A 14,580-nucleotide genomic window follows, 5' to 3' on the forward strand; every position below is an offset into this window, starting at 1 on the left:
ATCAAATTAAGTCATATTAACCTGGTCTACTGAAGCTGCTAACACTTAGAAAGAACATGGTAATTTCACTTGTCGTTTTTAAGTTGCAACAATTTCTAAAAATTAAGTGAATACAGCTAAATTTCAAATAAACTGAAGCTATTAAGTAAACATAAATTAAAATTTATAATTATATTCACTTTCCTTTTTCAAGGCAATCACTTTCCAATATTATTTTAAGATCAAATGATTTGTGCATCACAGTGCATCAAAGACCCTTATATGATGGTTTTCATTTTAAAAAAATGGTTTGGGGTTTAGTAACTCTTTAAATATTCAATGGCTGTTAAATTCCCAAAAACAAAACCACTTTCTTTTCTTTTTTGCTTCTATAATAGAGTCATTGTTAGGTTAAGCAGCTTACATGGATATAAATGCCCTTCAATAATGTGAGTATAATTGGAGTCCTTCACAAATCTTACTTTAATAATACCTGCCGTGACTATGAGAATATTCAAGCATATGGTGCTTAATTGGGTTTTTAAGCAAAGCCACTGTCTTTCCACCACAGTTGCTTTCTTTGTGTTTTCAGAGCTGGAAAACAACTTAAATGCAACACTAAGCACTTAATAAAAATACACTTGTCAGAGGAAAAGCACACAAATTCACTGTCATGTTTGTAATGCATTATTCTGAGACAAAATGTTCTTTTTTTTTTTTTACATTTGAATCCCGAACAGTCAGAGAATGATCACAGCAGCTGACAGTTTGAAAGATATCATTATGTTTCTATATGTTTAAGGTTACTCTGACCCTCTAGCCTGAAAGCTTCACATGTTTTATATCTTTGACCTGAGATCTGAGCAGCCCTGCGGCGTGCAGGGACCACAGAGCGCCAGCAGCCAATGAGAGAGGAGCAGATAGCGATACAGAGTCTGGCTGTCTGCCTGCTTTGTTGCTGCGATTAGATTCATGTTGAATCACATCAGTTCCTGTGAGATTAAAGGTTCTGCAGAATAATCCGCTGTCTGTTTGATCCTTATTTTACAAGGTGAGTCTTTTAGGAGCAAATTTGTTCATACAGTCACAGCATGACAAGAGCCAACACGCCTCTGGGTGATGACATGAGGGAGTGAGGAGAAAAAGTAATAATCAAAACGATAAAAAACACAATAAAGGTGATAGACAAAAAGGATAGGAGTAAATTAAGTGCTGTGAATGTAGTCTGGAAAATTATGTTTTGAAAGAAAACAATCATAGAGTGACGTTTAGTGATCTCAGTATGTATTACAATGCTGATTGTTTGAATTTAAAGTGTCTCCAACATTAACCCTTAAGGCCCACTTTACTATCACACACACTCACAACATGCGTTTTTTTAAAAAAATCAAGCTTTATAAAAATGTTATACATTAATATGATTTTCTACTTTCATTGAGTTGATTTTTAACCAACATGAGTCCTCATCATAAATAGCAAATATTTTTTCATTTTAATGCTTTAAATTTCAGGTTTTTGTCATGATGCCACTATGTCTATAGATGGAAAAAAAAGAACACAAAATATGAATTATTTTAAATATCGTACTTGCAAAGTAGATTTTTTTTTTCATACTATCGCAGTCTGAGATATGCAAATGATTTGCAGCAACATCGACTGAGACAGTGCGCCTCGGGGAAATAGCATGTTTTTTTTTTTCTCTATATGCCAAATGTGGGAAAAACGATGTAATTCGGTCATGAATAATCAAAATTACAAATTACAAGGCAAAAGCCCAAAACAAAATGCATGTTTCTATGCTTTTATGGCTGGGATCAAAAATTGTAGTTTGAATGTTTCAATTGTGGATTTTTTCGCACTTAACAGTTAGAATGTAATTCTTTTTTTTTTTTTTTTACACAATGTACTTTGAACTTTTTGTAGGTCCTGAGCTGGATAATCAAACATTAAACAAAATTACAAAATCTTGCCAAAATTTGTGCCATCTGAAACATGGAGATGGACAGAATTTCCCCTTAACCCCAATCATTGATGCTGGTAATGTGTTCATTTCTAGTTATTGTAGAACTGGTCTTAATTAATGACAATTTCATTCTGAGTAGCATTAAAAACATCCAAAAAATTCTAAATCTAACTTCCCTTAAGACGTAGAAACCCTGTATTAAAAGATATCACTCATGCCCGTCTCCGAGCACATTAAATCAGGTTGCACAATGTCTGGTTTTGAACTGTCTGGTCTATTGCCCTGTGATGTGGTCCAGAACAGCAAAAAATGACCTTAAGAAACCCTCAGAAAGTTCAGTACCAAGAGGTTGAGGCGATGCATGCTGTGCTGTTTTGGCTGAAAGAAGAGGCAGACTGGAATAAAGTTTTTTTTTCTTTAGAATAACCTTAGGAAGAAAAACCAGACAAGCAGCAATGGATAGAGCAGCCCTCCAAAATCCTTGAACTAATGTTTTAAAAAACTATTTTGTACAATCACACCATGATGTACCAGCGTTTATGAGAAAATCCCTGAACAGGATCACCTTTTGAAAGACTTGAAGAGATTTGGGATGAGTCACTCAGATTGAATGACTGGCTAGTTATGGACATTTTACTGCAGTGTCTAGGTGCATATTAAAATCAAGTACTGAAGTTTGGATTGTATTATTTTTTAATGTATTACCTGCTTTATATGTTTATAGTTGAAACTGTAGTGTTATTTCTTGCTAACAGGGATCCAAATTAATAAATAAAAAGTGAGACAAGATAGTTCATTCAGAATCACCAACAGGTCATTTTTTAAATGGAGGCCATTTTGATGGAAATTTAAATTACTGATGGCTGTATTTGTTTCAGTTTAAGGGTTCTAAAATTGGTCTTACTAGCTCAGTACTCATGGCTTATTGATAGGCCTGTAAGCAACAAAGTCATGTTAAATGGAATATATATATATATATATATGAGTGTGTGTGTGTGTGTGTGTGTGTGTGTGTGTGTGTATGTGTGTGTGTGTATATATGTATGTATACACATATATATATATATATATATATAAATATATATATCACTGTTGGTTTTCACAGCAGAAATTACCACTACACTTTGTTGCAGCCATTCCCTGGCTGCAAGTACACTAAGCCACATATAGCTACATGCTAATGCCAGGAAAACATATAATCTTGTTTGCTGATTTTGTTAATTTCTCCCTGATTTCAGATTATATTCCTGCTGGAACATGTCCCAAGGAAATATTTTTGTTGAGAAGCTTTTATTGGTGATTTTATGTGATGAAAGGTGCGTCTAAACTCATTAACCCGGCTGCTATGACAGTTAAAAGATGCCAAGATACAGAAAACCTAGAAATGCTGACTATTAGGAACACACTGGGCTTTTTGAATATAAAGGGATGTGATAACATTTTAAGGGACACTGAAAATACAAATAAAAACCTGGACATGTGCACAGCAGGTCTCCTTGTTAGTAACACCTTTAGTACTATGGCAAGTCAAATGTCTGCCATGAAAAAAGCCTGCGCTTGAGCACAGCACCTAACATCAAAACATTGTATAGATTGGTTATTTGTAAAAGGCTAAATTTATTAATACAGTGTTGACAGCTGAATTCACTGGGTTTACACAATCCCCTAAGAAGCACAAGTTGTTGGTTCAGTCTGAGAGTTTTGCTGCACTCTTTTGTTTGTGGAGGCTTTTATCTCTCAATTGCCAACATGAGTGACAGCAGTGACTGCAGCTGACCATCCCTCCCAACACACACTCACTCTCTCCCTTTACTTCTCCTCACTTGTTCAATTTTCACGTCCCTTTTTACTGGGTCCCCTGACAGTTTAAGTGTTTGTTATCATCCAGGCTTAGACTTTGTGTCCTGCCTCACTCTCCAGGTCTGTCTGGGTCTCTGTGTCTTGCTGTCTGTCTCGTTTTCTTATTCACTGAGTGTATCAAGGTGTTAAGAGGATCAACTGAGCTGTAATTACTCCACCTACTTAAATAAACACAGATGTGTAATGTTTCAATTTAACTTTCTATTGAAAGCACATTTTCTCTGCTGAATATAAAACTTCTGAGTGGTTTTTGACCAGGGCTATAAAATGTATTCCAAAGCTCCATGTTTCAGTATTTAAAAAATATAAATGGTTTAATTCTACAAAACAATTAGTAAAGAATTCAGTAAAACTGTTTAAATTTTGCTTGCATTTAAAGTAGAAACTAAAGCAGAACTATTTGGTTTAGATTTGGTAATGAAATAGCTTCTTTTTTTTTTTACCCAGCATTGTCTTTCAAGGGCATTTTCGACACTGCAACTTATACTGCATGCTGGATGTGAAAAAATCCTCTGTTAGCAAGTGTTTTGACTGCAGAACAGAAGCAGACAGAGTCATCAAACAACTGTCCGGTGGCAAAAAACACAATGTCACAGAATGTCAAAGTATAAGATAGGGAGACCGAGAAGGCAGTCTTAAATATTTAAACAGTTATATAAAATGCTTCCAGCTCCCAAAACTGACCGCTTCCAAGAACTTGACAGGAGAGTATGTGACTGAAAATCTGAATTAGAATATCTGAGAATATAACACTTGTTATAAGAGCTGCTATTCATACCGTTAGATTTTAGTTTGTCATCGTGGCGATATCTCTTTTATGATAAATAATGGGATTACATGGCATTACTTTATTGCTAAATTATTTCATTTTTTAAATTGTATTAGCATTTACATATGAAAATATATTTAAAATAAGTAGAATTACGTTATGACTGACTGCGCTGTCTTTATCCATGAACCGCTCATTCTCATGCGCTGTTTGTATATGTTCCAGCAAAAAGTGATGCACCAGAATTCACATATATATCACGTGTAATTGGAGGGCTACTATCACCAACAAGCTGACAGGAGTAAATAAAAAATCAGCTTTAGGAGACATGTTGGGGTAGATGTATCAAACAAGCACAGGACTTTTCCTCAAAAAGCCTGTGTTTATGTCCCCAGCCCGCTCTCAGTCTGAACTCGTAAAATATTGCTGCTTTGTCAGTGCTTTCTGTGTAAGTGCGCGACACCAAAAGTCACCTTTCGCGTGGGCATGAAATGCAGCTGGACGGCGTTAGCTGAGAACATGGCCAGACAGAACCTGTTAGGGGTGCATGAAATTCTGTAGGACCCCGAGAGGGCGTCTATAGGATGGGCAGGAGAGGTGGTGGATGGGTCCAACAAACCCTGGATATTAAGCAGGAGTCCAGTGTTTGCTTCCCATCTGACTGCCTACACATTACCATGTGCACCGTAATCTCACCATTTCCAGCTGTTAAAATCACAGCAGCAGCATATAGCTACATGCTAATGCCAGGAAAACATAATCTTGGTTGCTGATTTTATTCATTTCTCCCTGACTTCTGATTATATTCCTGCTGGAACATGTTCCAATGAAATATTTTGGTTTAGAAGCTTTTATTGGTGATTTTTTTGTGATGAAAGGTGCGTCTAAACTCATTAACCCGGCTGCTATGACAGTTAAAAGACGCGAAGATACAGAAAACCTAGAAATGCTGACTATTAGGCACGCACTGGGCTTTTTGATTGTTATTAACACCTGTAGTACTATGGCAAGTCAAATGTCTGCCATGAAAAAGGCCTGTGCTTGAGCACCGCACTTAACATCAAAACATTGTATAGATTGGTTATTTGTAAAAGGCTAAATTGATTAATACAGTGTTGACAGCTGGATTCACTGGGTTTACATAATTCCCTAAGAAGTTGTTGGTTCAGTCTGAGAGTTTTGCTGCTAAATAATTTGACAACACCCAACAATGATTCTTTTCATAAACTTAATGTTACTTTACTAAACCTAACCAATTCGGCTTTACACACAGTATGTAACTTACATTAAGTACATCATGTGGTGACGCTGAGCCATGCTGCTAATCAGCAGTGTTGAAGTGTTAACGATACATTTTTTTCCCCCTATTTAATGTGAAAATGTAGACCTTTGAAATGGAATAATGGTGTACAACAACAGCCCTGATAACTTGTGTAACCCTGTACAGCGTTTTGTAAATGATCTTCCATTATGTAGCAGGCCTTCACTTAAGACATGCTTTTGTCTCTGACTTGAAAAGACTCTCACGTGTGGATTTGCATCTCAAAGCAAAGTTGCCAATCTGGACTTTTGATTTGATATTCTCACTATCCAAGCCAGCTCCCACAGTGATTTTTTTCTTGACTTAAATATATGTCTCAGTCAAAGTCGGCCTCTCCTAAGATAAGACCTCTTAATTTACAAATCTTCTTAGACTAATTCCAGACATTTCCAAGCATGAAGAGATGAGAGAAAGAGGGAGATAGAGGCAGAGGCAGAGAGAAATTAAAACAAAAGGAAGACAGAGAAGGATAAAGAACTTGGGAAAAAGAGATTCTTGTCATGTACCAATATAAACCAAACACAAAAGAGGGAGGGCGAGGTTGAGTGGCTTTGATAGAGCGAGCGATAGAGCTGCTTCAGATATTTTCAGACGCTCTCAGATGTTTTAATCTGAGCAGCAACTGATTGACATGCTGCTCTGTGTGTGTGTGTGTGTGTGTGTGTGTGTGTGTGTGTGTGTGTCTATTGTGCAGGCCAGATGAGATGATAACCCATCACAAAATGATTTGTTAGTAACGTCTCATGTGGCTACTTTTTAAATTCATCTGTGCCGCAAGCCTGCTTGTGTTGATAAACCAGAGTGCACATTCTGCCATTATACATCTTGTATACACTAAAGGCTTTTTTAAAACTTTTAATTTTAAGCTGAATAATTTCTAAATCAAAGAACTGCATAAATGAAATGTGCCATCTTTGACAGAATTAGTTTGAAATCATAATTAACATAAATTTGTTGTTTCCTCATTTATCAACGTTCTTCCTTGTGTTTTTATTTGTACTTGATGGTTTTGTGATGACATAGTTTCCCTTAATGGATCAGTCAGCGTCATATTATAAGCTAAGTATATATCTAACCTACACTTAAAGAGCAATAATTCTCTTAGTATCAGACTTGTCAAACAAATTAAAGTAACTGAAGACAGCTATTAAAATATATTCTATACATTAGTAATAAACAGTATTATTATTTATCCTTGTAAATTAATATGTCAAAACTCTGATACCTTATCATTTAAGCTGAGTTACAGCTAGCTGGCTAACCTTGGCTAAGGTCACAGTTTGCTGGTTGGCTGACCCCAGCTTGCATTACATTGCTCTTGGCTTAAAGCATTTATAGGCCTTTGCTTTGTACCATTGCAGAATTTATTGCTGGTTAAATCAAAAACTTTCTCCATAATACAGAAGTTGCCATCATGGACACGCTACCTTGTAAACACCCACTTCTAACCTGTAAGCTGGCTCACGTTTTCTGAATTTGTGTCTTTTTAATAAAACGTAGTCCTTTAAAGCACATGGTTTCAAACAAGTCCGCTTCAGGAGTCGACTTTTATTCCCCCTCCATAGACCTGATCTTTTCCTCCCACCCCTTAAGGGATCCATTTCATACTTGCACTGCTGCAGTAGTACATCTATCCATCTGTCAGAGGAGATTTAGGAGACGATCTGAAACACGTCATGGTTGGACAGAGGAGCGGGGCTCCCAAGGCCGTTTTATCTTAAGACTGCCAGGTCCAAAGAGCTGACAGTGACTCTGTACAGTAGCTTGGCATGGTTGTGTGTGTGTGTGTGTGTGGTTGTGAGTGCATGGGTGATTAGGAAAGGGGGGAAAAAACAAAGATAAACAAGTCCAGAGAGAGGTAAAAGGCAACATCAACATGTGAGGAAAGGTCAGAGGTGAAAGAAACAATCAAGTGAGAAAGAAGAAGTGGAGCGAGCAAGTGAGGAGGCAGCAGGACAATTGCTTCTGATGGAGGTGCCTCAGAAAACACCCCGAGCAGTTTGACTAGAGCTGGTTAGAGAGGACAGGAAGAGAGAAAGGACAGGAGAGAAGAAGTGAGAGAAAAACATGGCAAGGTAGTCGCAAAGCATGCAAGGCAGTTTTAACCAACAGATACATGCCACCATGCTCATATTTTTCTATCGAGAATAAAGGAAATACAGAAGCAATGAGGAAAAAATTCTGGTAACTTTTTCCTGTTCTGTTGCAAACTGCCTGTAGGAAAATGCGGTCAAATACGGTTTGTTTGTAAATTCAATCTGACACTCTACACTAAAATGAGAGAGCTGTTGTTTGAAGTAACAGAGCGTTCTGTTTCTACATGAATTAATGAACAGTGTAGTTAATCACACATTCACTCCATTTGGTGCTCTGCTGCTCCATATCCCCAGACAGAGTGCCCAGAGTACACTCTGCTGCTCCAAGAGCGCACTGCTCTGGATAACCGAACAGGATATTCCAACAGCGCTCCGAATTTACAAATGGTCGAGTAGCAATCTGATGTCAGCCCCAGATATGTGAAGTGGTGGAAAGCATCGGCATGTGTTTTTCATATTTTGTTTTGTTTCCTCAAGTGACATCCTGTTGTGTCTCTGGTGTTTGAGGCTGTACTGTATTTGAATGGGAAATAGCTTCATTGTAAGAAGAACTCCCTTTGGTAGCTACTGTTACAAATGTCTGACGCCCCACCTGTTTGGTGTCATCACATTACATACTTAACATAAAGTTACAGACTTAAACTTACACAGGTTAGGCTGAAGTATCTGAGTTGATGGTAGATACAATAACGTAATAACTCGTAATAACTCGTAATAACGACCCCTGTACCCTGTAGTCCCGCAGTAATCCCCACAGAGCTCCCTGAGAGACACGGTCGTTTCTCCAAGTCTACAAATCACATTTAGACAGGCGAGGACTCATCAAGCAGCCCTGTAGGGGTAAAAAGATTGCTCTACCACCATGCCGCGACCAGGACAAAATCCCTGTCGCTCCTCCTGAATCTGACATTTCTGTCGCCCTTTTCTGAAAACACACCCATGCGACATTCAACAAATCTTGAAGTAGAAATCCACTGTAGAGACCAATTCCCACAACCGCACTTGCAGGACATATAGACTAGAATGCAAAAGAGGAGCCAAACAAGCTGCATTTTGAGCGAGGATTCAACTTTATTTTGTTATTCAACCAGGTACACATTGCTAAGAGAAATGCTGCCTTTTTCACAGAGTCCTTGCTCATAATTGCACAATTACACACATTCACACCTGAAAGCTGCTCATTAACACTGTGATATAGTGGCCACTGAGCAGCTCCACTGGCACCAGTAAGTGCCTTGCTCAAGTGCACTCACAGGTGATAATGAGTGGGAGGCAAGTGTTGTTCTTTGATAGCACTGGCAACCTTTGATTGTACTGGCAAGTCTCTATCCTGTAAGCTGGGCAGATGCTGGTACTTATTTTAATCAATGTTGTACAATTTAAATTGCCTTTTTGCACGGCCACAACCTGCAACTCTTTTGTCCATGCTCAGTTTTGTTCAGTGACAATACCAAAAACATTATGCAAACAACACCAACCTTAACAATGTTGACTAGAAAGAGAGAAAGGCAGTTGGTTTGCTTTGTGCAATTCTACTATGAAGACAAACTAGACAAAAAAAAACAAAAAAAAAACAAACAATAATATGGAGTCACAGATGGCTGGAAGATGAAGACAATATGGTCTGTCTGTTCCCCAAAGACTTTCTGTTCTATATCATAGCTTAGTTTCGGTCAGGATTCCAGTTTTAGCCACAACACGTAGAATACTTCTCCAGTTAAACGAGCTCAGTTTACAACCTATTATTGGACAGCAGTCATGTTGGAAAATTAGACGGCTGAAGTGCTCAAACTGCATACCAACCAACTGTCCAACAGCCAGATAGAAAGAAAAATTAGAGGTTAGAGATTACTTCTGTCCAGTTCTAAAGAAAATACCTAAAATCTGGCTATATTCATGCAGTGTCTGCCCAGCCTAATCAGGTAGGATTAAATGAAGTGATCAAAAGTTTGTTGTCAAAGAATTTGACAATACATGAGTGCTGGCTTTGGGTGCCATGCAGCTCACGTGGTAGAGCTGTTACCCCATGACCAAAGGCTATGTCCTTGCCTCAGCAGCCTCAGGTTTTATCCTCAGCCCTTTGGTGCATGTCACCCCCCTCTCTTTTCTCTTTCACGCTTCACCTGTCCTATCAATAAAAGCAAAAAGCCCCAAAAACTAATATTAAAAAAAGAGGGTTGGGTTTACATGCACACTCAACAGTCCTTCAAGGGGACCCATTGTGCTCACTGGAAGGTTCATACTTGTATTTTGGGTTTCTACCAGAACATGTTTACATGCTTTAATGTTCAAAAAACACTATTTTCCTCTTACCGTCTGTGTTGGAACACCTGTATTCACACTTTGTCTGAAATGTGGCGATTTAGTGCCTGTCTCTTCAAGCTTTCTTCTGTACTTTGAAAATGCAGAGTCTGCTGTGAATGGTAAGAGTTTACGCCTCTTCCGCATCTTTGCACCATTGCAACCAGAGGATGACTGTAATGCAGAATAGTGGCAAATTTTACCATGATAAATTACCAATAAAAGCCTCTCAACCCAGCTGGACATGTTCTAGCAGAAATATGATCCAAATTCCTTGACGTTAGCACATAGCTACATGTAGCAGCGTGCTTGCAGCCAGTGAAAGGCTTTAGAAGAGGCTTCTAAACCAAAGTCTTCACGGCCACACGTTACAACAAGAATAATATCTCAAATCTAGAAGAAATGAACAACATCAGCGCCCAAGATTACATACTTTTCTGACATTAGCATGTTACTAGATGTAGCAGAGTACTTGCAGCCAGGAAATAATTACAATGAAGTACAGCGCATTTTGCCATGAGAAATCACCAATAAACGCTTCCAAAACAAAATCTTTATAACAGGACATGTTCCAGCAGGAATTTTGGTCTGAAATCAGGGAGAAATTAGTCACATCAGCAACCAAGATTTCAAGTTTTCCTGATGTTAGCATGCAGCTACATGAAGCAGTGTACTTGCAGCTAAGGAATGAGTCAGTTTCAGAACTAATTTGATCTGAAATCGCAGTGTAATTGGGGGCCAAGATGTTTTTCTTAACATAACCTACATGTGACAGTGTTTGTATTGAAAACACTTGTCGTAACACTGATGACCAGAAGACCATGTGAAGAAATCCATCACAAGCTGACGTCAGCATGTCTCAAAAGCAGAGAAAAAAGTTAAAAACAGGGTTTCCCTTTTAACATACATTTACCTCATTATCTGAAACGTTGGCCACATTTATAATGAACATTCAATATTGTAACATTATGTAACTGACAGAAAATAAGATAAAGCACAATAGGTCCACTTTTAAAAGGATAATTCATCATTGATCATACCTGTTGTGTCTAAACTGTAGTCAAAAATAATCATCTCATTAAGACTTTAACCTTCAGCCTTTGGTTCAACAGAATTTACAAGTGCTACAAATTCAGACAAAACCCTGAAGTACTGTTTGATGGTGCTGCAACTTTTTTTTTGTACGATAGAAGTTCTATTTCCAGATATCTGTGAATGTTTTTTTCAAGATTGTTATGTTGTGTTGTACTAAGAAACCTTTGGCTTCTGTAAACACTTGGGCAGCAAAGTGGATTTAGAAAGATTTTCCACACCAGCAGTAAAATAACAGCAGGTCAATACTTTGGAATCTCTCTATTCTTCAGCATTATCCCTCAGTAACACACACAGCCAATACATCACTGCAGGTTCTGGTTGACTCAGCAAAGGTTTGTTTTGCCGTCCTTTTTTTAGAATATGCACGTATATTATCAAAAAAGCTGTCTCCGGGTTGGCAGTGTGTGTGTGAGATATTTCATTTAAGTTTTGACTATAAAACCTGCGTGAGAGAGTAAGATCACAACAATGACGAAAATAAAACTGTAAAATTCCCTTTTGGTTTGATGCCAAAACATAAACACAGTAAGTAGGACAGAGAGAGAGCGCAGCATGTAAATTATCTGCTGCAGCTGGGACGGCCCAATGGGCTTTACTGAAATAAATACACCTTAAAGTACATGTGCATGATCTAAAGGAGGTTCTTTTTTTTAAGTTCTTTATGCTCTGTATTGTACATATTTTATTGGACTTTACTGATATGAGTCTGCAACAGTTGATGTGCATTTATTTGTGAAGAATACAAATAAACTTTTATTTAGATAATAAAGTTTATTATCCCTTTTTTTATAGTTGTGCCCGAAGAATAAACATGCAATTGAACATGTTGATAATATGCTAATTGGCTAATAGGGTCAAGATGATTTTCCAGTTTCCTTTTTTTTGAGTGACGATCACAGACTACCATCGTTTGGTGGTATAGAGTTATTTCTTCTGATGCAGGCACCAAACTTTCGTGCTGGTTGGCGGATGGCTGTTGTCTTTGCTGTACATTCATGTGCAATTTTATGGCCGAGACACAGGTGACGTGAGGTGATGTAAAAATTGGCTTTAATCACTGCTAGTTCTTTGATCTCTGTTTGGTGTATCTGGGTCTCAAAAGCACACTAAAATTGTTTTTAAGGCTGCGACTGGAGAGACTGTTTTTGTCAATCACTTAATAACCCTTTACAGCTAAACGTACTTTCTAAAACGGCACGAGTTATATTATCTTATCTTAATGCCACTCAAGACAATGACTCACCAAGGAAAGCAGAAGGCGACACAGTCCCGTTGCTGCGAGAAACCATGACGCTGATGCCCGTCTCCACGAACGGGACGGAGAACTCGACAACCTCTGACCTCTCTTCGTTGATGGTGAGAGAACCAATGGCCATGTCAGCTCTGTTAGACACCACCTGGAAAACAAGAAATCAGGAGTTAAAATTATTTTTTGCGTAAGGAGTTTGAACAAAACAGATGAGGAGGATTTTTTTTATCAAGACAATATGCTGTTAATTTAAATTAGATCTCATGAGTTCAAAACTCTGCTATTGTTGTCCCACATCATTTCTGTGTCTTGTTTGTTTTCTGCGTCTATATTCTTTTTATTTAATTGTTGGAAAAAATCATAAATTCATGAACTTGACACCCCACTACAAAGCGTTTCCTTAAGACGCTGCCGTGTATAGAAGCGCACGGCAGAGTCTTTGAAAAGAAAAATCCAAAGCACTTTTCTTCAGTAAAAATGCTTTATAGGCTTTGTCAATAAGCTGAATGTAAATTAGAGTGTTTCCTTTTGTCTCTGCATGACACTGAGTTTCTCCTCCGAGCTCTGCCGACAGCTGTAAACGAGGCTCAGGTGGTCTGCCGTGTTTCTCCTGGCAGGAAACAGAGGTTACTTGACTGCAGCCGAGGGACCGTGGAGGTTAGCGGAGCTGGCTACTGACCAGAAGTTCATTAGTCTCAGTCCTGGCCCAGCCCCAAAACTCTGTGAAAACAAAAGACTCTGCGGCTCTTGACCAGACACCACTGAGACGCCTCTCACACAAATGCACTCCAAGTTCACAATTCTTAAAGCCCTCTTCCTTTTTCCAGTGTTGACATCTTGTGTCCAGCGGTCATTGTTATCACCTGTCAATCAGACAGCAGTGGCTGTGTGGGGAGGTCTTTATCTCGGAAGGATTTGGGGATTCTGTAGGTGGTAATCATGTCTTTATTGAGCCATGATGGCTATTTCTGATCTTGCTGGAGAGCAAAAGAGAAATGGGTGAGGCCGCTCGAGTTGGTTCAGACATGTCTGTAATATCAAAGACAGCAGAATACAGAGCGAGCCGAAATGGTGTAGAAGTCCTTAGACAGCTGAAATTGTATATAGAAAGTATTTGAATTATCCAATCATTGATGCAAAGTGAAAATATGAATCCACATCATTATATTCAGGATATACCTTCATTTTTAAATTTTGTGTCACTGTCCAACAGTGCCTGGCAAATAACAGCAAGCAGACAAGAAAAAGATGATAATGCTATTAACTTGAGTATAAATCAGATGTGTGGAATATAATAGATTTCAGAGAAGCCATGGACAGGCAAAGCACATATATTTTAACATGCTGTCATAAGATAAAACTGAGGTATCTCACTTTGCTAACGTCTTGTTACTTCTTGTTTCAACAGCATGTTTCCAATAACCCTCAAATTGTGCATATAAAATACACCTACTGGATGCCATTTTCAAAAATATTATATTTTTCTATATTTTGCAAAACTGCAATGGAAACAGTTTTTTGGCTTGTATAAGTCACATGATGAAATGTCCTAGAGATGTCCTAAAATCCTAGAAACATCCTAAGATCTTGGAAATGTCTTAAAATTCAAGAGATGTCCTAAAACCTAAAATACGAGAAATGTCCTGAAATTCAAGGAATGTCCTAAAATCCTAGAAACATGCATGGGGCTGGTGCGACTGGCCCCTGTAATTTTACAGAGGTGTCCCCAAACATAAAAAAGAGTTGAGTATACCTGCAAAAACTTAATCTGATTTTTAAAAATAACTTGGAAAATACATCACTTTTTGGTCATTGGATAATTCCTTATCACAAACTGTTAAAGACATCAATCTTTTACACTGCAAAAAATACAGTTGTAGAGATGTTAAACTATCCTGATTTCTAATGTTGGTAAAGCTGTGTATTTAAGGACTGCATTTATATAAC

The 14,580-nt window shown here is 38.0% G+C and overlaps 1 protein-coding gene across 1 annotated transcript in view; it reads right to left on the minus strand.

The window, feature by feature from the left end:
• Positions 1-14,580, minus strand: part of grin2da (glutamate receptor, ionotropic, N-methyl D-aspartate 2D, a) — a 274,878-nt gene that overhangs the window by 76,568 nt on the left and 183,730 nt on the right. The window contains exon 10 of the mRNA XM_088090301.1: positions 12,628-12,781. Coding sequence (XP_087946427.1) covers positions 12,628-12,781 — 154 coding nt within the window. The remainder of the gene's footprint in view (positions 1-12,627; positions 12,782-14,580) is intronic.

This window comes from Plectropomus leopardus, chromosome 17 (assembly GCF_026936395.1).
Source record: "Plectropomus leopardus strain MGB_pleo_1.0 chromosome 17, ASM2693639v1, whole genome shotgun sequence".
NCBI lineage: Eukaryota > Metazoa > Chordata > Actinopteri > Perciformes > Serranidae > Plectropomus > Plectropomus leopardus.